General features: G+C 37.3%; 2 protein-coding genes across 2 annotated transcripts in view; both read right to left on the bottom strand.

Moving 5' to 3' along the window:
- The window catches only part of CC2D2A (coiled-coil and C2 domain containing 2A), a 342,921-nt gene that overhangs the window by 149,166 nt on the left and 166,234 nt on the right, over nt 1-27,521 (bottom strand). The window lies entirely within an intron of this gene.
- C1QTNF7 (C1q and TNF related 7) overlaps nt 25,190-27,521 on the bottom strand; it is a 109,058-nt gene continuing 106,726 nt past the window's right edge. Inside the window, exon 3 of the mRNA XM_069069527.1 lies at nt 25,190-26,140. Coding sequence (XP_068925628.1) covers nt 25,509-26,140 — 632 coding nt within the window. The 3' untranslated portion in view covers nt 25,190-25,508. The remainder of the gene's footprint in view (nt 26,141-27,521) is intronic.

The raw sequence follows: 27,521 nt of genomic DNA on the forward strand, positions 1-27,521 counted from the left end.
AAAAAAAAAAAAAAAAAAAAAAAAAAAAAAAAAAAGAACTGAGTTCCAATGTGCCCTCAGAAACTTAGTAGCTATGTGATCCTGGACAAATCACTTTACCTCTGCCTTAGTTTCTTCATCAGTAAAAAGAGGATAATAAAAGCAATTCCCTTGAAGAGTTGTTGAGATTAAATGAGATAATTTTAAAGTGCTTGGCATGGTGCCTGGGAAATAGTAAGTGCTATAAAAATGTTACCTATAATAGTGATAATAATAATACTTTTTTCCATTTTTCAAATGCTTTATTAACTTCTGATTTACATAATTTATTTCTGCCAGATTTTGAGTTACAATTTTTCTCCCTGTTTTTCCCCTACCCACCGCCCCAAAATAGCAGTCCCACAGGATATCCCCTCCTCTGCTCTCTCCCATACCCCTTTCAACTTTTCCAGTAGGGCATAGTGGATCTCTATGCCCCAGTGCCTGTATATCTTATTTCCCAATAACATGTAAAATAGTATTAACAATAATATATATTTAAGCATTTGATTTTAAAACTTTGTATTCCAGATTCATTCCCTTCCTCCCTTGTCACCTACCATTACAGGGAAGATAAACAGTTCAGTATAGGTTGTACATGTGTAGCTAATACAAAACAATAATATAGTAGATATATTGTAAAAGACTGACTATATTTCCCTCCTTCCTATCCCACCTCCCACTTGTTCTATTCTCTACTTTGATCCCATCCCTTTTCAAAAGGGGGTGCTTCCAACTTCCCTCCCCCCATCCTGCCCTCCCTTCCATCATCCCCCTTCTCATCCCCTTCCCCCCTACTCTCTTGTAGGGTGAGATACCCTATTTAGTGCGTATTTCATCCCCCCCCAAGCCAAATTCAATGAGAATAAGGTTGACCCATTCCCTTTTGCCTTCCCATTCTTCCCCTCCATTGTAACCATTTCCCCTTGCCTCTTCTATATGAGATAGTTTACCCCATTCTGTCTCTCCCCATCTCCTCTCAACATATTCCTCTCTCACCTCTTAATTTCATCTTTTAAGTATCATCCCTTCCTATTAAATTGGTCCTGTGCCCGCTATCTATGTATACATGTAAACATATATACACACATTCACATATGTATTCATATGACCATATACCCTCATATATATTTCTATTTCTATTCCCTTCAACTATTTTCATACTGAGAAAAGTTTCATCAGTTACAATTATTGTTTTTCCATGTAGGAATATTAATAGTTCAACTCTGATAAGTTCCTTATGATTTCTTTTCCCTGTTTACCTTCTCATGCTTCTCTTGCTTCTTGTATCTGAATGTCAAATTTTCTATTCAACTCTGGTTTTTTCATCAAGAATGCTTGAAAGTCTATTCCACTGAATGACCATATTTTCCCCTGAAACATGATACTCAGTTTTGCTGGGTGGGTGACTCTTGGTTTTAATCCTAGCTCCTTTGACCTCTGGAATATCATATTCCAAGCCCTTCGATCCCTCAGTGTAGAAGCTGCCAGATCCTGGGTTATCTTGATTGGGTTTCTACAATATTCATATTGTTTCTTCCTGCCTGCTTGTAATATTCTCTCCTTAATCTGGGAATTCCGGAACCTGGCTAAAATATTCCTAGGAGTTTTCTTTTGGGGATCTTTTTCAGGAGGTGATTGGTGGATTCTTTCAACCTCTATTTTGTCCTCTGGTTCTAAAACATAAGGCAGTTTTCTTTGAGAACTTCCTGGAGGATGATTTCTAGGTTCTTACTTTGATCATGGCTTTCAGGTAGTCCAATAATTTTTAAATTCTCTCTCCTGGATCTATTTTCCAGTTCAGTGTTTTTTTTCCATGAGATATTTCACATTGCCTTCTATTCCTTTGTTTGGATCTGTTTAACAGCATCTTGATTTCTCATAAAGTCATTAGCTTCCATTTGCTCCAATCTAATGCTGAAGCAATGATTCTCCTCAGTGAGCTTTTGAGATTCTTTTTCCATCTGGCATATTCGGCTTTTTGAGGCATTCTTCTCCTCCTTGCCTTTTTGAGCTTCTTTTGCCATTTGAGTTAGTCTATTTTTTAATGTGTGATTTTCCTCAGTCAGGCTGTTGACTCTCATTTCATAATTTTCTTGCATTGTTCTCATTTCTCTTCCCAATTTTTCCTCCACTTCTCTTATCTGCTTCTTAAGGTCCTCTATGGCCTGTAACCAGCTTGTATTTTCCTTTGAAGCTTTTGGTGCATGAGTTCTGACTTCACTGTCTTCCTCCTGTTCCATGCTTTGCTCCTTTTTGTCCCCAAAATAGGAGTGTAATGTTGGAGTCTTCTGTCTGCTTTGTTTCCTTTGCCTAGTCATGTCGCCTCTCAATCACTTGGCCCCTGGGCTTTTTGCCACAGTAGGACTCTACCACCACACAGGGAAGCTTTTGTCCCAAACTCTGGTGTTTTCTCAGCTGCCCAGAGGTATTTTATGGGTGCGTTCTCTGAGGCCTCCACACATTGTGGCAAGCTGGATACACACCTGAGGACCTCCACCCTAGACCGTAATCCAGATCCAAGCAGGTTAAAGCAAGAGTGATTACCCCTCAGACTGGTCACTTGGTCCCCCTACACTCTGCGGCCAGGAGCTGAAGCTGCCACATGGCGCTGGCTGGCTGTGCAAGGCGGCTCAGTGGATTCTCGCCCTGGGGGCAAAAGCTGAGGCACTCCCACTTACTGGGTCCCAAAGTCCAGACTGCACTGACCTCTCACCTTTTCCTTCGCATCTATGTGTTGATAATTCTGGAAACAGCCACAGCTGCTGCTGATCTGGAGTCCCTCTGGCCAAGGGCTGGTAAGACCCACCCTGGGGCTAAAACCTCTGGCTCACACGGGCCTGGGCTCAGCTCCCAGAGCTCTGCGCTGGCCAATTCCTGCCGGCCTGCCTGACTGTCCTCATCAGGAGGTTAGCTTCTCTGTGTCATTTTGTGGGTTCTGCAGCTTCAAAGTTTGTTCATAGTCTCCTCTTTACATTGATTGGGGAAGGGGGAAGCCGGAGCCGTTCTGAGGTGGAGCCGCTCAGAGGTCCTGCATCTCCTCTGCCATCTTGACTCTGCCCCCAATAATAATAATAATTAATTAATTGGAGTAAGTATTATCATACTCATTGACCAATAGATTTAGAAAAAATAAAAATTTTTGAAAGGTTTGTCAATAGTCTTTGAACTATCATAGAAAGTGGAAGAGATGCTGTCTTTTTGGAGAAGGGCAGATTCTAGGATTTATCAAAAAAGGAAAGAGAATGGAGTCTGTAGACTGTAAGCTACCATTGTGGGCATTTTCTCAGTCCAAGAGGAATTTGACTTACCAGTAGGTCTATGTAATTGGAGGTCAAATAAAGTGAGTAGCCAAACTGGAAAGTAGAAGAAATTTATTAGCCAGCTAAGGAAGACCTCCCAGGTTGATAGCTGTTTCAACTACTTATAGTAAATTATGAGTGCTTATAGCTTGTTAGACTCACTTAAAGTTAAAGTACACAGCCCTCCACAGAAAAGCAGTGGGGGGAGGGGAGTAAGTGTGAAAGTTATGGAGTTATAGGAGTTAATAAAGATCAGATTTGTTCCTATGGGAAAATGCATTTCTCTGTGGTTAATAATCTTGAAGATAGTGGAGACCTCTTTCACGACAGAATCAGTCTGTATTTATCTTGTTGCCAGTAAAAAGGGGAACAAAATACAGACTAATGATGGTTTCCATTTACAAAATTCTAGAGCTATTTTTCTTTGTTCCTGGAGGCTACTTGTTCTGGGGAGGCTACTTTTTGTCCAGAAACAGTTTCAGAGTACTAATGTTCATCATCTTCCTCTACACCAATCTACAGTTCAAATCTTGGTGAAATTATAACAAATAGAGATGGGGTTAGTGTACCTAGAAATGGAAGGAGTCACAACAGCTAACATGAATTCCTTAAAAAATAGGTCAGGCTAAGCTTACCTAAGCCCCTGTCCTCTTTTTTTTTTTTTTTAACTTTTTTTAGTAAAAGTAAACTTTTACTCTTAGATTAAGGAAATGCTAGGTGCAGTTTACCTTGAATTAAAAAAAAAGTTTTTGACAAAGCCCTTTAAGCTATTCTTTGAGTCAAGATGGAGCTATATAGGATGGACACTAGTATCATTGGGTCCATTTGGAACTGATTTAATGACTGCACCTGAAGAGTCATCGTTGACATTTTGATGTCAGTCTGGAAATAGATCTCAAGCAGAGTTCTGCAGGGGTCTGTGAGTGGCTGGTTTGCTCTTTAACATTCATTCATTCATTCATTCATTCATTCATCCATCCATCCATTTATTCATCTATTTATGCATTTATTTATTCATTCATTCCTTCATTTATTTGTTTATTAATTCATTCATTTATATTTTTAAAGCAATTGGGGTTAAGTAACTTGCTCAAGGTTACATGGCCAGTTATTTTGTGTGGGTGCCAAGTATCTGAGGCTGGAACCGATCCCAGGTCTCTCAAACTAACACTATTTCTAGCACACCAATGAGACCCTAAGAGGAAAGAAGGTCAAGAAAGGGAAGACTATATTTGCTACAACAAATTAGGGATAAATATGAAATATTAATATCCTAATATAATGCACATATTATAGCAAGAGATAAACACACAAACATGTGTAGGCATACATATATGCATATACACAAATGTGTATATGTAGTGATTTACGAATATAGATCTAAGCACAACATTTTACATTTTTTTTTTCAAAAAAAGATAAATGCAACCAAGGCAACCTTGCAGAGTAATCTCATTAAAATGTCTTGCCTGCTTAGCAGCTTAGTTAAGAGATTAGGTAGGCAAGGATAGCCCTTGCCAGGTCAGCACCTTGGAGAGAAAAGTGCTGTACTATATTTTATTAGAAGAAAAGCCACAATAAAACATTGTTCAGCTTATTAATATTTCAAAATATGCTGTTCCTAGGTAAATATGGTGAATATAAATGTTGCATTAAAATGTATATTACTTCTAGATATATGTAGATATCATTCTTAAATTAAATGCACAGTATTGTGAAGTTTTAAATATTTTGTATTGTAATAGATCCATCACTTCTAAATACTAATATATTATAATTGAGAATAAATCAATGAAAGAGGGCTTGGATTGGTAACCAGCAATTTATTGAAGAATCATCCATTGAATCTTGTGTTTCACTGTACCAGATTCATCATCTCCTGGTAAGCAGAGGTACAACTCAAGACATCGATCCCTTCACATCACCTGCCAACATATAATTTAAATCATTCAAACAATTGGGGCTACATGTTTAAAGAATAAATAGATCCTTATGAACCCAAATATTAAAAAAAATTAAAATACTGATACAGGTATACCTTGGTTTATTGCACTTTACTGTGCTTCACAAATATTGTGGGTTTTTAAAAAAATAAATTGAAGGTTTGTAGCAACTCTGCCTTGAGCAAGTTGATTGGCACCATTTTCCCAACAGCATGTACTCACATCATGTCATATTTTGGTAATTCTCACAATATTTCAAACTTTTTCACTACTATTGTATTTTTATGGTGATCTGTGACCAGTGAGCTTTGATATTACTATTGTAATTGTTTTGAGGCATCATGAATGGTGCTCATATAAGACAGTGAACTTAATTGATAAGTGTTATATGTGTTGAGACTGTTTCACAAACTGGCCATTCTCTACTCTCTGCCTCAATTTAGGCCTCCCTATTTATATTGAAATTAGGCCACATAATAACCTTACAATGGCCTCTAAATGTTCAAGTGGAAGGAAGAGTCAATCAATGCAGCAAATGTCATTGTCTTATTTTAAGAAATTGCTACAGCCACCCCAACCTTCAGCAACCACTATCCCCATCAGTCAGCAGTCATCAACATTGAGGCAAGACCCTCCACCAGCAAAAAAAGATTATGACTTGCCGAAGGCTCAGATGATGGCTGGCCTTTTTTTTTTTTAACAACAAAGTATTTTTTAATTAAGTTATGTACATTTTTTAGACATGATACTATTACACACTAAATAGACCACAGTATAGCATAAATGTAACTTTTATGGGCATTAGGAAACCAAAATATTCATAACTTTATTGTGATATCTGCTTTATTGCAATGGTCTAGAACCAAACGCATAATTATCTCTGAGGCATACCTTCATTTGTATCTTTTACTTTATTATTTTTTGGGGGGCAATTGGGGTTAAGTGACTTGCCCAAAGTCACATGGCTAGTAAGTGTGTCAAGTGTCTGAGACCGGATTTGAATTCGGGTCCTCCTGACTCCAGGGCTGGTGCTCTATTCACTGAGCCACCTAGCCACCCCTGTATCTCTTACTTAAAAGCCTCTAAAACATTAAGGTTTCTTATTCTTCTTCAGTTATTTATAAACTTTTTTTTTTGAGTTCTCACATCCTCTGACAGATTTGTTTGATTTTGTAATACCTCTTCTCTCTTTCTAAATGTGTGATCTCATGTTATTTTTTTAAAATAAAATTAATTGAAATTAATTTCCTTTTAAAAATTTCATGCCACAATACAAGGTAACTGGAGATATTTTAGTATGAGGAAAAATCAGGACTGAAGATCTCTAACTTAATGAATATAGTGAAATATACATCTCTCAAAATTTATATCTTTCTCCTAAGATCCTTTAAATTTATTATGTTGTTAATGCCATTAATTTCTTCAAATGTCATTGTTTTCTGCAATTTGCAATCATTTTCTCAAGTTATTTTTTAAAGGTAGAGTCTTTTCAATTTATAAGTGAACTGTATTTGTGAATCCCTAACCTTTCAGTCCCTAATCACAGGAGTAACTGATCTTTGTTCTCCAATTCAGAATCCCTGGAGAATGACTGATCTAGAGAAGTGACTGTTATTTCCGGCTCTAAAGACAAAAAAAAAAAATTAGAATGATAAATGCCTAATAATAAATGTAAAGAAAGCTTTCTCCAAAAGACCTTCTCATAATAGATTCAGCCCTTAATGTAATACTGCCCCCTAGCTACATGGGTACTATTGTTTCTGGCAATAAAACAAACAAACAAAAAAAGGGGATGTACTGACTTATATACTCTTCCCTGGCTATTTACCTGCAGAACAGGGCTCTGGGGAAGAGATAAAAAGATTAGGGAAATCCCTATCACATCTCAGAGGCTTACCTGGATTTTGCTCTCATTCTTGACCTGTCCAGATTGCCAAAAATCTCGGAAGTGAACCAACCTAATTACAGTGATGAACTCTAGACACAGATCTTTCTTCTCCCTAAGCATTCCTGGTATGTTAGGTCATTTCTCCTGGTGAAAACAAGCCCAGCTTTAGGCAGGGAATTCCTTTGCTATCCGCAGGCATCAGTGCTGAACCAGCCATCTGTTGCTTAGTTTTGCCACAACCGCTGGCTGTGGTGCTGACAGTGCCTTTTCTTATAGAGCTGTAGAGTTAACAAGTTACTTATGCCTATGTGTCCCTGTCTCCTTCTATATAATTCCTCAAAGGGTCCCTCTTCTTTAGTGTTGTCCCTTGGGGAGTCAGCATCAACAATGAGCCCAGGAGAAGAAATCTTCCTGAGATGGAGCATGAAATGAATTTTCCGGTAGGAACAATGTCGTAAATGGTTCACAGGTGCATATGTTCAAAGGTGTAGATATGGAAGGGATTTTATAGGCCACTGAGATCAACCACCTCCTTTTACAGATGAAAAAAACCCCTGAAGACTAAGGAGGTTAAATGACTTGCCCAGGGTCACACAAGCAGTAAGACATGAACCCATGCATTCTGACTACAGAGTCAGTAATTTTCCTTTCCATTATTAGCAAATGGATAGGTGTATTTGAAATGGTAGAAATACTATGCTTTAGGTATATTATGGATTTTAAAAGTTTTGGGGAGATGGCTTGGGAAGATATTCTCCATGGGTAGCATCTCTTTGGAAAATCACCATTTAATTCTAAATCAATTTATCAGTAAACTCCTGGGACAAGACCTATATGTGAGTTGGGGATTGCAAACGTTCCTATGGTTTACTATAAAGCTTGCCCCTGAATAGGAAGGCAGTGGTTTCTCTAAAGGAAGATTTTCACTTTTTTTTTTAACTAAAAAGAGAGACAAATTCCTAACTGAAATCTAAAGATAGCGACTTCTCTTCAGAGTATTAATATGCATACATTAAAATGCAATACTCATTGATTGTGGAATGATCAAACAGATTTTGGCACATGAATGTAATGTAAAACCATTGTGCCATAAAAACTATGAATATAAAGAATTCAGAGAACTAGGACAAGACATATACAAACTGATTCAAAGAAAAATGAGCAGAACCAGCAAAATGATATACACAATGACTAAAACAAAAACAAAACCAAAATTAAAAAATTGAATGGTGCATAGTTATAATAGTAAGTTTACACCTGTGGAAGAGATGAGAAGATTAATCTTTCTCATATAAGTGGAGAGGTGGAAGTCTGTGATTATGGAACTGTGTGTGTGTGTGCTCGCACATAAAATCAAACTCAGTTCATATGTTGGTTGAGTCTATCTAATGAAACAATTCATATGTTGGTTGGCTTTGCTGAACTGCTTTTTTCTATATATTTTTTTGTTCCTAGAGATAGGAGGTAGAGGAGAGGGATATATCCAGAAATGAAAGTGACTTTAAAAACAAACTGTATCAACAAAAATTTAAAAAGCATTTCTTTAACATCTTTAGTGATGCTTTTTAGTCCGATGCCTAACCACTACTCAGGAGAGAACAGAAATCATTGACTCATTCATTCAAGTTCATTCAAGGAGCTTTTAGCAATAATCTACTATGGACAAAAGTGCGAAGTGTTGGGGGTGTTGAAAAGTCATAGTACCTGACCTCAAGTAGCTTACAAGCTAATAAACAATCTTCAGGAGGCTCTGCTGGGTCATGGTTTGAGACAAAATTTATAGATGAGAGAAGTCAAAGGGTCAGCATCTGTAGTCTGACAGATTTTTGCTGCAACAGATTATGGAAAATGATGAATTGCTGGCCTTTAAATCATAATACCTCTGCTGTGTTTATGTTACTTTGATATCTAAGACATGGAGGGACTTCAGCCTTCTTGTGCAATATCATTTTTGAAATGATTATAAATAAGTTAGGACAGGAATGTTACTGTCTTAGTTGTAACAGTCTGACAAACCAGTGTATCAAAGAGTACCTTTTCAATATATATAATTTCATCTTATCAAAGTTTTACCTTTTAAACATTTTATTTTCAATGAATAAAAATGAAAACATACTTAAATGGCACTTTAAGGATTACAAGATAATTTCCTCACAATTGCTTTGTAAGATAGATACTGTAATATAAGCATTAATGTCCTCATTTTGTAAATGAAGATATTTTGGCTCATAGAAGTTAAGTCACTTGTCTCTGGTGATGGGGTAATATATTAAGTGCTATGGTATTTATTCAAAACCAGATATTCTGAGAAATCCAGTACTTTTCCTACTATGTCACACTGCCTTCTATTGTGGATATGAAAAAAAATACAGTGAATTCAGTGTGTTATCATTACTATCTTAAAATAGTAGATTTACGATCAAATTCTGCATTCTTTTCTTGATGATTTTCTTAAATTCTGCATTCTTATCCTTATAAAGCCTTTGCTGTCAATTTCATTTTTTTCATCCATGCTTTTACTGACTTTTTACAGATGTCCAGTGGTTTGGAACACTGTAGTATATACTGTCATGGATTAGATCAGTTTTGACAGTAAGCCAAAAATCTTGGGCAGGTTATTTCCCCAGTCCTGGCCTCATTTTTAAAAAATCTATAAAAAGTACAGCTTGGATTAGATGATCTAAAAGGTCTCCTTTGGCTCAAAACTTCTGATTTTTATGAAATCTTGTCAAAACCAATCTATATGGTTATTCCTTTTGACCACTAGAGGTCAGTATTTTAACAAACTAAAAACTACAATAAAAAAATAAAACTGGTGTGTTCTTGTAGGAAACAATTTTCTTAACGGTTCTTCATAGAAACAAAAATTTTCAAACCCTATTTTGATTTAGAAGTGACATAGGAATATTCTGTTTTTTGAAATATTAAATCCCATCTCTGTGTATCTGTATGACTCCTATGACCATAAGGAATATATGTTAAGTAGCAAGGCAGTGAAGGGGGCAATGGACAATTTTTGACTTGCAGTTGGGAAGACCTGAGTTCAAATCTCATCACAGACACGCGCTTACTGACTGTGGGCAAATTATTAATTATTCAGTGCCTCAGTTTCTTCATCTGTAAAATGAGAATAATATCACCTATCTCACAGGGTTGTTATGAGGATCAAATGAAATAATGTTTGGAAAACTGTTATTAATCTTTAAAGTACTAATATATATGCTAACTATTATTACTGGACACTTATAGTGTGATAGTAAGTGACCATTGGTGGGTCCTCTCATAAGGGAGAACATGTGTAATTATAGGATGAATTCACATTAAGATTCAATCCATTAAATGAGCATTTCTTTAGCACTGCAAGGCACTGTGTCTGGGCTACAAGGATAAAGCCAAAAACAGTCTCAGGACATTTACATGGTTAAGTAAGTGCAAGATCAGTTGAAGGAAAGAGAGTTATTAAAGATTAGCAGTTAAGAAAAAGGCTTCCTGTAGGAATTAGCGACTGAGTTGAACCTGGAAGGAAGCTAAGGGTTTGAAGAGGCAGAAGTAACTAAGGAAGACTCTCCAGACCCAGGGAACAAAGTACATGGAGGCAGAAAGTGGGATATCAAGTTTGGGAAGAGCAAGCAGGCTGGTTTGGCTGGAACACAGAATTCATGAGGGGGAACAGAGTGGAACAAGTCTGGAAAGGTGGGCCAAGCCAGAGACAACAGGGAGACAAACAGAGGTGTTTTTGAAGAGGTGAATGATATGGTTACACATGTGTTTTAGGAAGGTTAATTTGGCAGTTGTGTGGAGGATGGATTGGAGAGAGAAGGCTTTTAAATGGTGCAGAAGAGAGGAGATCTGGTCCAGACTAGACTGTTGGCTCCTTGAATGGAGAAATCTCCTTTGAGAGAAGGTGGAGATGGTGATGGATTTGAGAAATGCTAGGGGGGTCGAATTAGTGTGATATGGCAACTGATTTTATACAGATATACACACATGTATGTATGCATGAGCATTATACATGTACATATACATACATGTATGCACACACATGTGTGTGCTTTACAATCCATAACATGCTTTCTTTTCACCAACCCTGAGGAAAGTATTATAAATATTTTATTCCCATTTTACATATAAGGAAACTGAGGCTCAGTGAAGGGAAGTCACTTATCCACCACTAGTAAGTGCTGCAGTCAGGACTCAAACCTAGGTACACTGATGCAGAGTTCATTGCTCTTTCTACAGCTCCACAATGTATAGTTTCAACAATGTAAGAATTTAAAACATATTGTTGTAACACATCCTAAATGCTTTTTAAAATTGTAGATTTTTTTTGAGGCATGACCAGGAAGGAACATTATAATTCATCATTTCTGTATTTAGACCACAGGATCTAAATGAGGAAACTGAGGTCCAGAGAGGAGGTGACTTATGCACCCAGCAAGGAGCAGACCTAGGATTTGAACCCAGGTTCTGTGACTTTAAAGTCAATGTTCTGCATATTTTGTATTCAATGACTCTCAGCCCAAAGCTCAGAACTGAAAAGCTCCCAGCACAAGGTCACAGCAGTTGCTATCACCTATTTATTATACCTCACAAAAAGAAAGAAATGAAGTGGAAATGATACTTTATGACCAACTATTCCCCTGATAGAAATCTGTTCAAATTAACCTTTACAATATTTGCTCCTATGACCTGGTTGCCTTTATGGAGAGTGGGCCCCAGGGACAAACCCTATGGGATATGGGCCCAGTGAAAATCACATCTTGTACAAGCTTCCTAAAAATACCCCCAGAGTCTCAAACATTTTAAAATTTAATGTTAGGATAAATAAGCATAAGGAAAATCTTTAAGGGGACTGGGGGACCACAAAAGGGCAGTCTGCAGAATGTGTGCAAAGTCACACGTACTTTATATTGGTGATGGGGACAGACCTTAGAATTTAAAAAGCCTCTGGTCTTGAAATTGTAGCCCCACCTTCTGTTACTGACTTCTGTTAGCAGTGTGGATTCTTTCCACAATGCAGAGCAGAAGCTCTTCCCAAAATATAGTGGATTTTCAAAATCAAGGCTTTTGAGGCCATTGCTCCATTGGTTTTACCTGCAGGACATCTCTGTAGAGGGCACGTGCAGAATGTTGCACCAGAGAGGAGAAAGGGACTCAATTCTCTGAGCAGCTAAATATCATCATTCAGCAAAGCTGATAGATTTTCTCCTGGTGAAGTTACAAATCCCTGGAATCAGTCTTGTTTATGTCATCTACCTCTCTAGTCCTGGCTTTGCCAGTGACTCACTGAATGACTTCTCTTGAGTTATTTTTCCTCCCACGACCTCAGGCTCTGAATCTGTAAAATGAACAACTTGGATGATTAGAGAGCCTAGGGTCTGTGAATTTGTTTTTATTTTTAAAATTCATATACTTGTTTCTTAAATATTTTGATAACTTTGTTTCAATCCAATTGGCTTCCTTTGGAATCCTATGTATTTTGTTTTCTGATTTGTAAGCCTCGTTCTGAGAAGGGCTCCTTAGACCTTGCCAGGCTGACAGAGAACTTACCAAGAGATTATGTATCTCTGTCCTAGATGATCTTCAAGGTCCTTCTAGCTCTGAAATTCACTGATTGTATGATCTCAACTATTAGGCTAGAGTGATTCACCTCAATGCAATTCAACAAAGACAGTAGGTGCCAATATAGCAACCAAGTAAACCTATAGTAAGCACCTTATATTTTTAATACACAGTTCTTCATATTGAGGATTGTGCAACACCTAGTGCAGTGGTCCAAGACCATGCTGTCCCTCAAGAAAGTTACAAACTCCCCATGGCCCATGCCCTCTGTTGGTTTATATTAAAAGACAGAATACCACATGTCCTTCCATTCTTTGAGAAGCAGCCCAGTTTCTGACCTAGAGCAGTCTTTTTTTTTGAGACTTGATTTCCCTATTTCTTTCAAGTTAGAACTCAGCAGCCACTCATTCTAAGAAGGCCTTTGAAGAGAATCTATTCCATCTCATTGTATGGATGGGGAAATTGAGGCCCAGGGATAAGTAAAAGGACTTCCCCAAAGTCATCGTTTTTGTTCAGTTGTTTCGAACTCTTCAACCATTTGGGATGATCTTGGAAAAGATACTGGAGTGGTTTGTTATTTCCTTCTTCAACTCATTTTTACAAATGAGGAAACCGAGGCAAGTAGGGTTAAGTGACTTGCCCTGGGTCACACAGCTAGTGAGTGTCTGAGGCTTGATTTGAACTCAAGTCTAGGTCTGGTGCTCTATCCCCTGTATCACCTAGCTGCTCCACCCAAAGTCATGGAAGTATTAAATAACAGACCTAGGACTTGAACCCATTTCCTCAGGCTCTAAATATAGTTTCTTTTTTATGGTACCATGGTGCTTTCTCACCATACCATGCATTTACAAATATTTACAAATGTCATATAAATATAGACATCTATAATTATACACATTTCTAATACCTCATAGGTAAACCATTATCTATGATACAGGCAGAATGTGATAAGTATAAGAGACCAGTCTGGATAAGGTTTTGGTTAACACTGTCCCAGACTATGCCCAAAGTGCCCAGGGTTAAGAGAGGCAATAATGTTACAGTACTCTGCCAAGGTCAGACTTTAGCTGTGGTACTGTGTTCAGTTTTGGGAACCACATTTCTGGAAAGACATTAATAAACTGGAAAGTTTCTGGAGGAACACAGTCAAAATGGCAAAGGGCTTCTAAATCATGTCATATGAGTGCTGACTGAAGGAATTTGGGATACTTAAACCTGAGAAGGCTTGGGGTGACATGATAGCTATGTTCAACTATTTGAATGACTGTCACATGGAAAAGGGATTAGGTTTGTTCTTTGTGGACCCAGAGAACAGATGTAGGAGCCATGGGTGGAAATTGTAAAGAGGCACATTAAGGTAGATATAAGGAAAAACTTCCTACCAGTTAGGTCTGTCCAAACTTAGAATAGGGCATTTTCTAAGCAAAGGCTAGATGGGCCCTGATTTGGTGTGTTGTAGAAGGAATTCTTTTGGGGGATGAGTTGAACTAGATGCCTTCTCCTGGGCCTTTCCACTCTGAGATTCCATGGTTCTGTGAAGACTGCTCAGAAGTCTGGGTGATTGGGATACAGGGCCCTTTCATATTCTAGGAGAACTTCAGATATAGGATATACATAGAATGCATTTGTACATAATTATATGTGCATGTATGATCTTCAACTCAACGTGCCCAAAACAGAACTCATTATCTTTCCCCCTAAATCCTCCTCCCCTACTCCCTGTTACTGTAGAGGTAATACTATACTCTAGGTGCCCAGGCTTGCAACTTAGTCATCATCTTGTATTCCTCATCATCTCTCACTTCCCCTCCCCCATATCCAATTTATTGCCAAGGCCTTGATGGCATCTCTCGAATGTGCCCCATTCTTTCCTCAGGTACTGTCACTCTTCTAATGGAGACCCTCATCATCTCACACTTTAATTACTCTATGATCCTGCTGGTGGGTCTGCCTACCTAGTTTCTTCCCACTCCAGCCCATTGTTCATTCAGCCACCAAAGTGATTTTTCTAAGGTGCAGGTCTAATCATGTTACCTCCTTACTCACTAAAATGGTGGCTTCCTCTTGCTTCTATGAACAAATACAAATACTCTGTTTGTTATTCTAAGCCCTTCATAGCGTAGTCCTCTCCTACTGTGCCGGTTTTCTTCCACTTTACTCCCCAATGTGTTCTTCCATCCTGGCCTCCTGGCTGCTCCATGAACAACACGCTCCATCTCTTGGCTCCACATTTTCTCTGGCTGTCCCCCATGCCTGGAATAGTTTCCCTCTGTTGCACTGACTATAGACCTCCCCGCTTTCCTCTAAGTCCCAACTAAACTCTCATCTTTTAATAGAAGCCTTTGTCAACACTTTCTAAATATTGTGCCGTCTCTCTGCTAATTATTTTCTATTTACCCTGCATATAGCTTGCTTTATATATATTTGCTTGCATGTTTTCAGTGTCTCTCCCATTATATTGTGAGCTCCTTGAGAGAAGGGACTGTCTTTTTCCTCCTTTTGTATCCCCAGAACTTAGCATGGTGCCTAGCAGATGTTAATCACTTAAAAATATTGATTGATTGATTGCTGTAGAATTCTGAACTACACTGAATTCTTATCTACTATGATGGGCAGCTCAAATATAGGGACAGGAAAAAAGACTCTATAGGATCATGTAAAAGTTTTAGTGCCCTTTTAGACTTTAATAGCTTAAACCTGCACTAACACTTTTTGATCTGGAACCCATAATAGCTTCTCATGCACTATAGAAAACCATTCAATGCCACCTGTAACTTATTTATTGAGGAAGTAGGAGTACCAACTTATCTTTCTCTGTTGAACTATGTACTATCAATTGAATTGTAATATGGGAATTATATGCATCTTTCCAATCCTATGGCCCTTGATCTATGGAAGCCATTTTTGGAAGCTTTAATCTACCATAATATTGATCCACCCAATATGTTTATAGTTTAACCTCTCCCTATTGTTCAATTCTTACCCATATTCATTTTCACCCAACTCCTACTTTATATTCAAGGAATTGGATTTCATTGACCTCAAAGTCGATGTCTATTACTAAAACACTTGTTTTAGTACATGGAAGCAAAGTTAATTGTATGCAGAAGAACTATATGAGAATAGATACTGCATTTAATATTAGTCATATTTGACCTTCTAGAATTTTAAACATGAAGTTATGTACATATCAAGAACATATTACAGATGGGTTTTTAAATATGAAAATAAGTGTAATTTGCATTATTTAGCTTGGAAATTTCCTGGGCTTATTCCGTGTATCCCCACCACACAAACTGAACAAGAGTTCATGGATTCCACCAATCCATTTCAAAGTCTAAAGTATTCCATGGTTAAATTAGCTTTGGAAAAGAAAGATAAGCACATAAGATCTGAATTTTACCATCTGAAATCTTGTGTGCCAATAGCTCGGACCAATTGAATTTGCCTAAGAGAGTCTGCTTAATTTTTTGTTTCAATAACAAGGACTGGGTGTTTTTTGTTTGTTTTATTTTTTTTTGTTTGTATACTCTTGTCTCCCCTAGATCCTTCCAATGGAGATATGAAACAAAGCCAAATGCGCTCTCTGATGTTTTTCATTGTCACTGGGGTAAAATAAAGATGTCATGCCTTTCTTAGGATGGGGATGTTGACTGTTTCCTCCCATTATTGCAGCAGTATACAAAGCTCTTAGAAGCATAAACCGCAAGATTTGGAAGGGACTTCTGAGATCATTGAGTCCAACTGATTAATATTACAGGGGAGAAAAGTGAGGCCCAGAGAGGGCAAGTGAATTGTTTAGGGTCATAGGAACATAAATTCAGATTTAGAAAGGATCTCAGAGATCCTCCAATCTAACTCCTTCATTTCACTAGTGATGGAACTGAGGCCCAGACAACACTAATGGCTTCCATTAGTAACCTGGGTAGTACAAGATGGAACCAAGATTTGTAGCAGTTTTCTTTTTTTTTTTTTAAAACCCCCCCCCTTTTTTCCCGCTTTTTGGAAAGGGAAAGGCAGGGTAATTGGGGTTAAATGACTTACCCAAGGTCACACAGCTAGTTAGTGTTACGTGTCTGAGGCCCGATTTGAACTCAGGTCCTCCTAACTCCAGGGCTGGTTCTCTATTCACTGTGCCCCTTAGCTGCCCTTTGAAGCTGTTTCCTGACCCCAAATCTGTGACCTTTTTATTGCACTGATTCTGTCTTGCATGACAGATCCAGCTGGCGGATCCAACATGAAGACCCAGGTCTCTAAATCCCACTGTGATACTTGTTCTACTATGCCATACTGTTGTTTTTGCTGTTCAGCTGCCTCTTCATGACCCCATTTGGGGTTTTCTTGGTAAAGATTAGAGTGGTTTGCCATTTCCTTCTCCAACTAATTTTACTGATGAGGAAACTGAGGCAGAGTTAAGTGACTTTCCCAGGGTCACACAGCTAGTAAGTGTCTGAGGTCAAATTTGAACTCATGGAGATGAGTCTTCCTGACTCCAGGCCCAGCACTCTATCCACTGTGTCATCAATTTATGTCATATTACTTGTAATCATAATATATATTAAAAATATGTTTGATAGCTTAATACATTTTCATCCCCCATCTTTTCATGATCCCTCCAGATCATTTCTAAAGCAGATGAATAAACTTATTAAAATATTAGTTTCTCTAAATTCTGTCCCTCAGATGGAGGAACTAGAATAGGGATTATTGACTCATTTTGTGCCATAGGCCTTTTTGGCAACCTGGTAAAGCCTATGAACCCCTTCTCAGAATAATGTTTTTAAATACTAAAATAAAATACATTGGATTACAAAGTTGTAATGTTCAGTTGAACTGAAGTTCAGTTGTCAAAATATTTTTTAAAAAACCATGTCCATAAACCCTTTGAATCTTCAAAAGAAGATATCAGAAAGGTTTGATTTGACTGGGTGGTTTTCACGTTACCTCATAAATAACTAACTCTTTGGATTAATGATTCCAAGCCCATATATTCAAAGTCTAATAAAATTTCAATAAAATGATGTCATTCAATTTCATCCCCCTTTCTCTTGTTCAGGGTTAGACTCCCGCCCCCCCTTTTAATGTATGATTATGTTCAGTCTTATCTCGTTTTTAAGGTTCCCTTGAAATCTACTCTTGAGTTAATGCCAAAGACCAACTTTGAAGACATTTTTTGCACACTAGCCTGGTGAACTAACAATTCAAGATTATCATCTCCTTAAACTCTGCTTCATGTGTCCATAACCTTTTAGCAAGTGTTAACTGTGTAACTATCCTTCAGATCTTATAGGTCTGGGGTTTAAAAACTAAACAGTAATTCACTGGGACTATGCTGTTCTTTAGAGCATGGAATTTAGCATGTTATTTGTCTGGTTACTGGATCACATAAAGTGGCTGCCCTTATAAAGGTGAGGGTAGAGTTACTGGGGATATTTGGGGGCATTGTCCCATGAGAGACCACAGGAGTCCAGGCTGCAAATCCTTTCACTTCCCACAGATTGGGGGGCACTGAGCATGTGGATGTGTCCACCACTGTTCTACAGTGTTTCGAAAGCAGCTTAGGAGAGGCTGGGAGTGAAAGCAGAAAAAAACTCTGGACTTGAATTCAGAAGACCTAGATTTCAATTTTAGCTCTGACATTTATTAGTTATATAACCATGAGTTTATGTTCTCTGAATGTTTATGTCTGTAAAATAGGGATAATAAGATTTCCTACTACTTACCTCACAGAACTGATGTGAGGAGAGTTTTTTTTATAAATTTTAATGTACTTTATAAACCTTATAAACTCTCCAAAAAATGTGAGTTAACATTCTTACACAGGCCCCACATGGGCTATGGACCAAGATCTTCTTGTGTTAAATAAGCAGAGTCTCAGACACGTAGTAGCTGTGTGACCTTGGGCAAGTCACTTAACCCTGTTTGTCTCAGTTTCCTCATTTGTAAAAATAAGCTGGAGAAGGAAATGCAAACCTCTCCAGTATCTTTGTCAAGAAAACCCCAAATGGGGTCACAAAAAGTCAGACACAACTGAAATAGCTGAACAGCAAAGTATCCTTCAGAGCTTTTTTGTTCCTTCTCATTGGCTCCCTCAGATGTCAGCCTCAAAAAAGATATTCTATAAGTGAGTCAGTAGCTGATTTGATGCTAATTGATCAATAAGCCAATCAGTTAATCAATCAAGTATTTATTAAACCTACTTTGGATCAGGTACTCTTCTAGGTGCTATATGTACAAATACAATGCAGGGAATAATCTCTACTAGCAAAGAGCTTACTTACTAGTTGGAGAGACAAGGACACATATAAATACATGCAGAATAAGTATAAAGAAAATAAACATAAATTAATACAAAATAATTTGAAAGGAATGATACTTAGCAGTTAAAGAGATAAGAGAAAGCTTCATTAAGAAGGTACTAGCCCATGATTGAAGAAAAGAGAAAGAGGGAATGATGTCTTCCCCCGATATTTTCATCTGTCCCATAACTTTTGAGGCCCTTATTTGCATACAATGGTTACTATGGCTTTAATATTATATTGTTACTTTAAAATATCAATATAGTATTTCAAAGTTTCAGTTCCATTACGTATGTGATTTCTACCAATTAAAAAAGACTTGCTTGAAAAAAATTTCCCTATCTCCCATCCCTCTGAAAACAATAACATTTATTTCTATGGTGTTGTTAAGTATGCAGAGTTCTTTCCTCAAAATAGCTCTGTGAAGTACTTAAAGTATTTGTATCTCTCTTTTAAATACAAGGAAAAAGGACATTCACCATAAGATATGTATTGTATGTTGTAGTCACTGTTTGAATTCAGTTCTCTTGACTCCAAATCCATTTCTTATTTCCAATTTCTTATTTTATTCAGACTACGTTGTCACTTTAAACTCAAGGCATTCTATTCAAGAAAAGCATTGCACAGAGGCAAATTAAAAAAAAAAGTTCTTACTTTAAAAGTGCTCAGGACTTTCCTTCTTCTTGCATAATTTGTATGTATTTAAGATACAAGCATACCATTCTAACAATGACCAATCAGAAATGTACCTGAGAGGGAAGAAATTCATCATCAGGATATTTTAATAACTATATGTCATGTCACCTTTTTGGGCTAGGATCAGAACTGAGATTTCATTGGCAAAGGAAGTTCCCAGGAAAAAAATCTTCCTGTACCAAAGCAGATTAATGTCTGCTATGTAGCATCCAGGGATAATTGCTTAGAGCACTGAAAATTTAAATGACTTGTCCATTCTTAATAGAATATGGATCTGGGGGTGCTTGGAATTCCAGTCCTGCCATTGTAATATAAGAGTATTGGACTAGGTGAACCCAAAGGTTCTTCTAGCTTTGGTTCTGTGATCTCCCTCATTGAAGGTCATCAAACAGAGACTGGATGACCACTTGTTGGGTGTATGACAGTGGGTATTCCTTTCCAGGTATGAGATGGACTAGATGGGAAGGGAAGGAAATAAGCATTTATATAGTATCTAATACAGACCAGGTACTGGGTCAAATGCTTTAATAATTCTGAGGTCCCTTCCAACTCTCAAATCTCATGGTTCTGTGAATAGAAAGAACAGTGGGGTGAGAAATCAGAAACATTGGTTTGGTATCCCAGCTGTACCATCAACTTATGGTGTGGCCTTGATAGTGATTTTTCCTCTTTGGGTCTCATCTTCTTCCTCTGTAGAATGATGGAGTTGGATTAGATGTTTCTCAAGATGTCTCCTTGACCTTTAGGCCCTGATTCATGGCAGAAGTAAAGCAGAATTGCAATGGCCATTATGTGAAAGAGTTGGGGTAAGGGAATACCTCTTGGAGTCTTCTGGACTGTATGTAAGGAAGGTGGGCAAATTAGACTGGTGTCCCCACAATAGGCCATTCCATCTTCCTCTAAGGCATGACTAGAGTAGCAGCTAATCATAGGGTAAATCTATGTGACACCAAGCAACCAACTTATGTGAAAAAGCTATGAGGGTTGGTTTACATTGTATAGACTAAGCATTCCCAGATACCTACTTAGTTAACTATTAATCCCTTTCCCCTACAAATAACAACAAGAAAACCAAAACCAAACCACCATTGCTGTGACACTGCATGGGTCTTAGATTTACCCCTTACTTTCATTATGACTGTAGAAGCACCATGGGGTCAAAAGAAAGTACAGGTATTTGCTTTCCTTTAAGAACACTTTATAAAAACATCCTAACATTGGACTTGGAGTCAGAAGACTTGAGTTTAAATTCTATGTCTGCTACTTTCTTAAAGGAGATTATGTGGTGCAGTGGAAAGGAGCTGATTTCTAATCCTGGCTCTGCCACATACTCCATGATTTGGAGGCAAGTCTCTATGGTTAGACTACCTGATCAACGAGGTATCTTCCTACTCTAAATCTGTGATTCAACTTTTATGACTTGGGGCTGAGTCATTTTACTTCCATGGATTTAAGTTTCCTCGAGGCAACAATAAAAGATCTTTAAACTCAAAATTCTATGACTATGAAATTAATGCATCAGGGGGTGATTGTAAGCTCCCTGAGGGCAAAGACTGTGTTAATTTCCATCTTTGTGTATCAACTAGCACCTTCCATAGATTGGGCACTTCCTAAATGGTTGCTAAATTATTGATTATTTGGCTTCAAAAGATTTCTTGAGCTGCCACAAGGATTCACCCCTTTAGATGGCTAGTTTACTTAATGCATTGGACATACAATCTACACACACATTTTTGGGAGCATAGGGATTGTGAAAAGGGATCACTGACTGTCCTCAGCTTCTCTTGTATTGACCTCTGAAGAGAGAGTCATGAAGCAATTCCAAAACTTTTGCCTTTTGATAGTCTAGGAAGATGACTCATAGGACCAGATAACAAAGGGATGCAGGATGCTTAGTTTTACAAAATGGAGTGGAGACAGGAAAAGAAATAGCTAGTTTTCCAATCCCCCTGTAACAGAACTGAATTAGAATAAGGGATCCCAAAGGCCCAAGTCAACAGGGCCCGTCTATATTGCTCTTGAACATAATATACTTCAATTAAGTTCAGTGACATTAATGAAACATCTGTTATGTGCAAAAGAGGTACAACAAAATCATACCTCCCCTCAAGGAAATTACATTATATTGGGAAAACATAAAGGGATATAAAAATGTCAATATGGGACAGAGTAATTCCAAGTCATTTCAAGAAGGAGAGCTCCAGTAATTTGGAGAAATCAGGGAAAGCCTCCCATAGGAGGTAGCACTTGAGCTCTGCTTGGAAAGAATTCTAAGAGGAGGAGGGAGAGTATCTGAAGGGACCACGTGTGGTCGAAAAGTATGGAGGCAGGAAATGATATGAACTGCCTGGGAAGAGCTCCATGTCTATGGAATGCAAGGAATTGATTGCAGCCATGGAATATTCTGGTTACAACTCATTCTATAGTGACTGTATGGTGTCAGCCCATGTGTGAGTAATGAGGTGGTGGTGGGGGGAATTAAATGGGAACAGTGGGTTAGCATGAAGAAAGCAAACACTTTTCTAAAAGTGGGAATGATTTATCTCCTAATAAAAATGAAGGAAATCTCACTGATTGATTTCAAGTGGCATTAATTTAAGTATTTCAAAGAGTTGAGAAGGAAACTTCAAGAGAGAAATATAGCAAGTGACCCAAGATATCTTTTCAATCTCCTATTTCTGTGATTTCATTATGTTACCTAGGAATGAATAATTAGATTTATTCTTTTCTTTTGGGTTCCATGGAATGAATGGTTTTCAAAGTTACCCTTTTCTCTGTAATTATGAAAGATGATTGCTTATATTGTTACATGTATAATAGTATTGCTATTAAGGATCATTTGGTCTGGAGAAAAATGAAAGTGTTTTATCTGAGAATAATCTATTCACTCATTAAAATGAAAGATAAGGAACTAAGATCATGATGGCATTCAGTTTGAAAAATTTACAAGCAGGCCACATCTACATAACATGAAAATAACCAGCCAATTCAGTTATTAAAAAAAAAATCAATCACCCCAGTGGGGGAAAAATGTTCAGTCAAAACAGCTGTTTGAAATCATGTAGAATCACATAACAACAGTGTTTGAATTTTTTCGCTCTTTAACCATCTATTTTGAGGTTCTATTGATGCAGCCCGAGTTTTTAATTTCCTGACCACAACCCCCTCTGCCAGTATGACCTTCTCCATGACCTCACAGAAGACTTTATTTTGAATTTTATCTACCTATTACAATGTAAACTCCTTCTGGGCAGGGAACATATCTCATCTTAACTTTATATCTCATAAGAATCCAGGATAGGGCCTTGCACACAGTAGGGATCGAATAAATACTAGTGAAACTGAATCTTACGTGCTAATAAAAATATGACACAATAAGGAGAAAATGTATTTGAAAAAGCACCACCTAAAATTAATGTCCCCAATTCTAATAACAGTTACAGAGAAAAAACCCAGATTGCTTTTAATAGAGACTCACTTCATAAACAATGCCATTCATATTATTGGAATTTCCTACCCTTTTATGGCTATATGAAAATATGTATTTATAGGAAACGTGTTTGTGTGGAGTATATAACAAGGCATTTCTCAGAAATAATTATGACTATGGGTTTTTTTTTATTGAAATAGGAAATTGTGTGGTGTAGTGTGTATAATAAGGCAGTTCTCAGAAAGAATTATGAGTATAGGGTTTTTTTTATTAAAATCTCTTCCACTGGGTTATTATTATTATTATTTTTTGCACAAAGAAAAGAATGACTTGGAAATTATTTTGGAGAAAAAGCACAAAACACCTTCACTTCTTTAAAAAACTAGAATAGCTCCCCCCATCCCCATTTCTCAAAACAAAATGTACCTCTGCATTAAGAACTAGCAAAAGAAACTTATACATGAAAATTAGTGAAACAGGCTTTGGAGCAAATTTTTTTCAATATCTTTGAGTAACAAAAAAATGCATTAGCAAGTTACAATCAAGATAAATTAAAATTATTATATATATAATACAATATGTGGGCATTATGTATAAATGTATATATAATATAGATATATAATTATATTACGTACATATATACAAACACACATCAATCACAATGTGTATCTTATAGTGAGAATGTTGGTGGAAAAAAGACTACCTGGACAGTGAATCAGAATACTTGGGTCCTTCTTTTACTTTTGCAGCTGGCTAGCCTTGTGACTTTGTGAAAGCTATTTTCCCCTTTCTGATTCTCAGTTTTGTGTTTGTAAAATGAAGAGGTTTGAGTAGATGAACTCCAAAGTCTCTTCTAGCCTTAAAATTCTACGATGGTTCTGTGATTTATCAGCTAAACAAGATAATGTACATACTGTACTTTGTAAATGTTAAAGTGCTATGAAATGTCAGAGAACATAATTTTCTTTGACATTGACTTTCTTGGTTGGGTTCTAGCAGCTTCTCTTGATGGCTGTGGTTGTTCTGAGGACTCAGTCCTCTGAATTCTTCTTTCTAGGAGTCTAGGAAAAAATGTTTTATACATTTCCATGGGTTCAACTATGAATTAAATATAGATGATCCCACAAATTTTCTTTTATTTAGGTCTCCATTTCCCCATTTATCAGATTTCTTGACCTGAGTTAGGAAAAAGCAGGCATACAGAGTATGAATATTTGGAAGTGAAAGAGGATGGGAGAAAAGTCAGAAAAGGGAACTGGTTTCCAAAGCAAATTTATTTGGATAAGAGGAAATACTGAAAGGGAGAAGGGAGAACAAATAGAAATGGATAACGTAATGGAATTGATGAGTAGGTGAGGGAGCTGAATATCACACAATATTGCCATGTGACCCAAAGGAGTCAAGGTAGGTGGAGTAAAATTATTGATCTGATTGACTAGTGATTTCAGGGAAGCAGAGTAAAGACAGATTATGACAGTGATAAAAGAGCAAAAAGAAAAGAAGTATATGACTGAAAGAGGATTTTTATTAAGATAGTAGACTTTGCTTAGGGTTGAATTGAGGCCCAAGTTAACACAGAGGAAGAATTAATGACTAAGCTGTAGGATTGCCTTCATTTGTAAGAAATCTCAGGGAAAAGAGGTGCAGAGGGTATCATGTCAAAAGAGTTTAGAAATTCATCATACAATTTCAGTAAGCTGACCCCCTCTTATCCCTGAGGCCTGGATTCTAACACCTCAGCAGTCTTATCTCACCTGAATGGAAGGTAGCAGTGCTGCTTTTCATTGGGGTAATAAGGAAAGACAACATGGTGAGATATTCTTCCTCGAATTAGACTTTAGAGTAGAACTCAAGAGTATTTATGTCAGTAGTTTTTAACTTGCCACTTTGCATTGTAGAAAACGTTTTGTGTCTCTTATCTTTTGTTTTTAGCATACATTTTTGCTTTCTGAGAATTGCCCAAGACATTACGCTGTATGTTATGATTCTTTTAAATAACTGATAAAAACAAGTAATTCCAACAAGCTTAATAAGACAATACCACTGCCAGCTGGTTTTATCACTCAATGTATTTAATATAAAATTTGTTGACATTATCTTTAATTTGTTTAAATATTTATGAACATTGCTTTCAAGGGAATTCATATCTGGGGTTATTGTTCTACATAATTCATTCTGTGTGGTCCCAGCTGTTTGGTACAGCATCTTGCTTCAATGGATTCTGTTGAAAACATTCGTAGTTTCCTTTAGAATCTGGCTGGTAGTTCCTTGAGATTATAGCCATGCTGTTCCACTATCTTTGGCTCCCAGATTAGATCCTATGTCAGTTTGTATAATGAGGGAGGGAAATTTCCAGATTGTCAATCACTTTCATAATTCATCCTCTTCAGATAAGGAGTCAAGGTAGTCTGTGTCAACATATAAGAGAAATCCAGAAAATAAACTGTCTGCCCAACTTGGATCTGAGAAAAGGCCATTTTGGTCTGTGAAGAAGATCTCAAGCCAGACTTCATCTTCTGGTTGAAGGTAGATCACTGTGGATCCAGAGGCAACATCATGGTTCCCTGTGTTAGCATCAAAAGTTTTTATCTTGAATTGCCCATTGTGTACCAGCCCAATTGCCAGATGTTTATTGGCTAATGTGATATCGTAAGAAAAATAATAGATTCCTGGAAATGCACATATGAACTTCCCTGTTGAGGGATTGTAGTGCTCCCCTTCATTGAAAAGGACTTTGTTGAACACAATGGGTAATCTTTCTTCTGGGTAACTGGTGGTGATGCCAACAGAAAAGGCAGATTTGAGCACAATGCTCCCACATCTGCAGATACCAGGTGCCCCTCGCTCACCTTGATCTCCTCGGTCTCCCTTGGGTCCAGGAAGTCCAATTGGACCTACATCTCCTTTGTCTCCACCTGGTCCTGTAGGTCCTTTTTTACCAGTCTCTCCTTGGTCCCCTTTCTCTCCAGCTGGTCCTATAGGTCCAGCCTTGCCTCTTAAACCTTTAAAAATATTTACAAGTTTAGTTATCATGCAAGTGAGAGATTCATAAATAGCAATCTTATAAAGCCATGTCATTAAAGATGTCTTTTAGGCAATTTTAATAATACACTACCAAGGCAATGAAAGTATGGTTTTGAAAGTATGGTTGTACATTTTAAAAAATGAAAGCAAAGAATTGTGAATTTAAAATTTAAGTGCTTTCTCTGTCATTAGCAAAAGGATAAAAAAGGAAATAATTTAAAGTGATTGAGTGCTATTTTGATGGTAGATCTGCTGTCATTCACATATTTACAAAAAGCTCTCATTACCTTCAATGAGAAGTCTCTCTGCATAATGATACAATATTCTTATCTACAAGGTGGTCTACTTGAAGGTCTAGAACTAGAAGGGCCCCAAAGTAAGACCAAATCCCATTTCTTTATTTTACAAATGAGGAAATCAAGGTCCCAGGAAGCTAAATGATTTGGCTGAAGTCCTACAATAAACCAATGGCAGAGGCAGGATGATAAACCAGATCTCTTGACTCTAGCAGCCAGGTGGCACAGTGTATAGATACTAGACCATTAGTCAGCAAGACCTGAGATCAAATCATCCTCAGACACTTACTGGCTTTGTGATTCTGCACAAGTCGTTTAAACCCAGTTTGCCTTAGTTTTTTCATCTGTAAAATGGGGATGATAATAGCCCTCACTCCCAGGGTTTTTGTCAGGATCAAATGAGACAATAGTTGTAACGTGTTTAGCACAGTGCCTGGAACATAGTAGGTGCTATATAGAATAATAATAAGTAGTTATTATTAATCTCAGACTTTCCAGATGGGAGTCAGAAATACTGAGTTTTCATTTTAGCTCTGCCACTAAATACTATTTGATCCCAGATAAGTAACTTAACCTAGTTGGGCTTTGTCATGGTCATTAGGTTTGAACCACACTCCCTTCCTAAACTATGCTAATCTAGCAAGTCAAGGACTTATTGATGTACTCCATTTGGGCTAATAAGAAGTGTTTCCCTCCTTCCCTTCTAATAATTGATTATAAGGGCACCTTTATACAACCTTTCGGCATACGGGGACAAAATTAGACTCATAGGGTTGAAATCATAATAATTCAGAAATGTTAACATAGTATGAACTAACATAAATGTGTAGTGTAATTGACATCTTCAGATAAATCACACTAAAACTATTTTCATATGCTAGAGTCCTCATTATTAGTCTTAATAGAAAATGACTTTTGCGTGCTATTGGCCAAAATTATGTCCCATGAAACTTAACAACATGTAGTAAAAGCTTGATTAGCCAAGGAGGCAAGTATCAGGGCTAATATCATTACTAAGAAGTTCAATTGTACTCATATCCATGATTTCCCGTAACATTTATGA

This window comes from Petaurus breviceps, unplaced genomic scaffold (assembly GCF_028583685.1).
Source record: "Petaurus breviceps papuanus isolate PSGF00001 unplaced genomic scaffold, PetGlider_PUasm1.0 140, whole genome shotgun sequence".
Taxonomy (NCBI): Eukaryota; Metazoa; Chordata; class Mammalia; order Diprotodontia; family Petauridae; genus Petaurus; species Petaurus breviceps.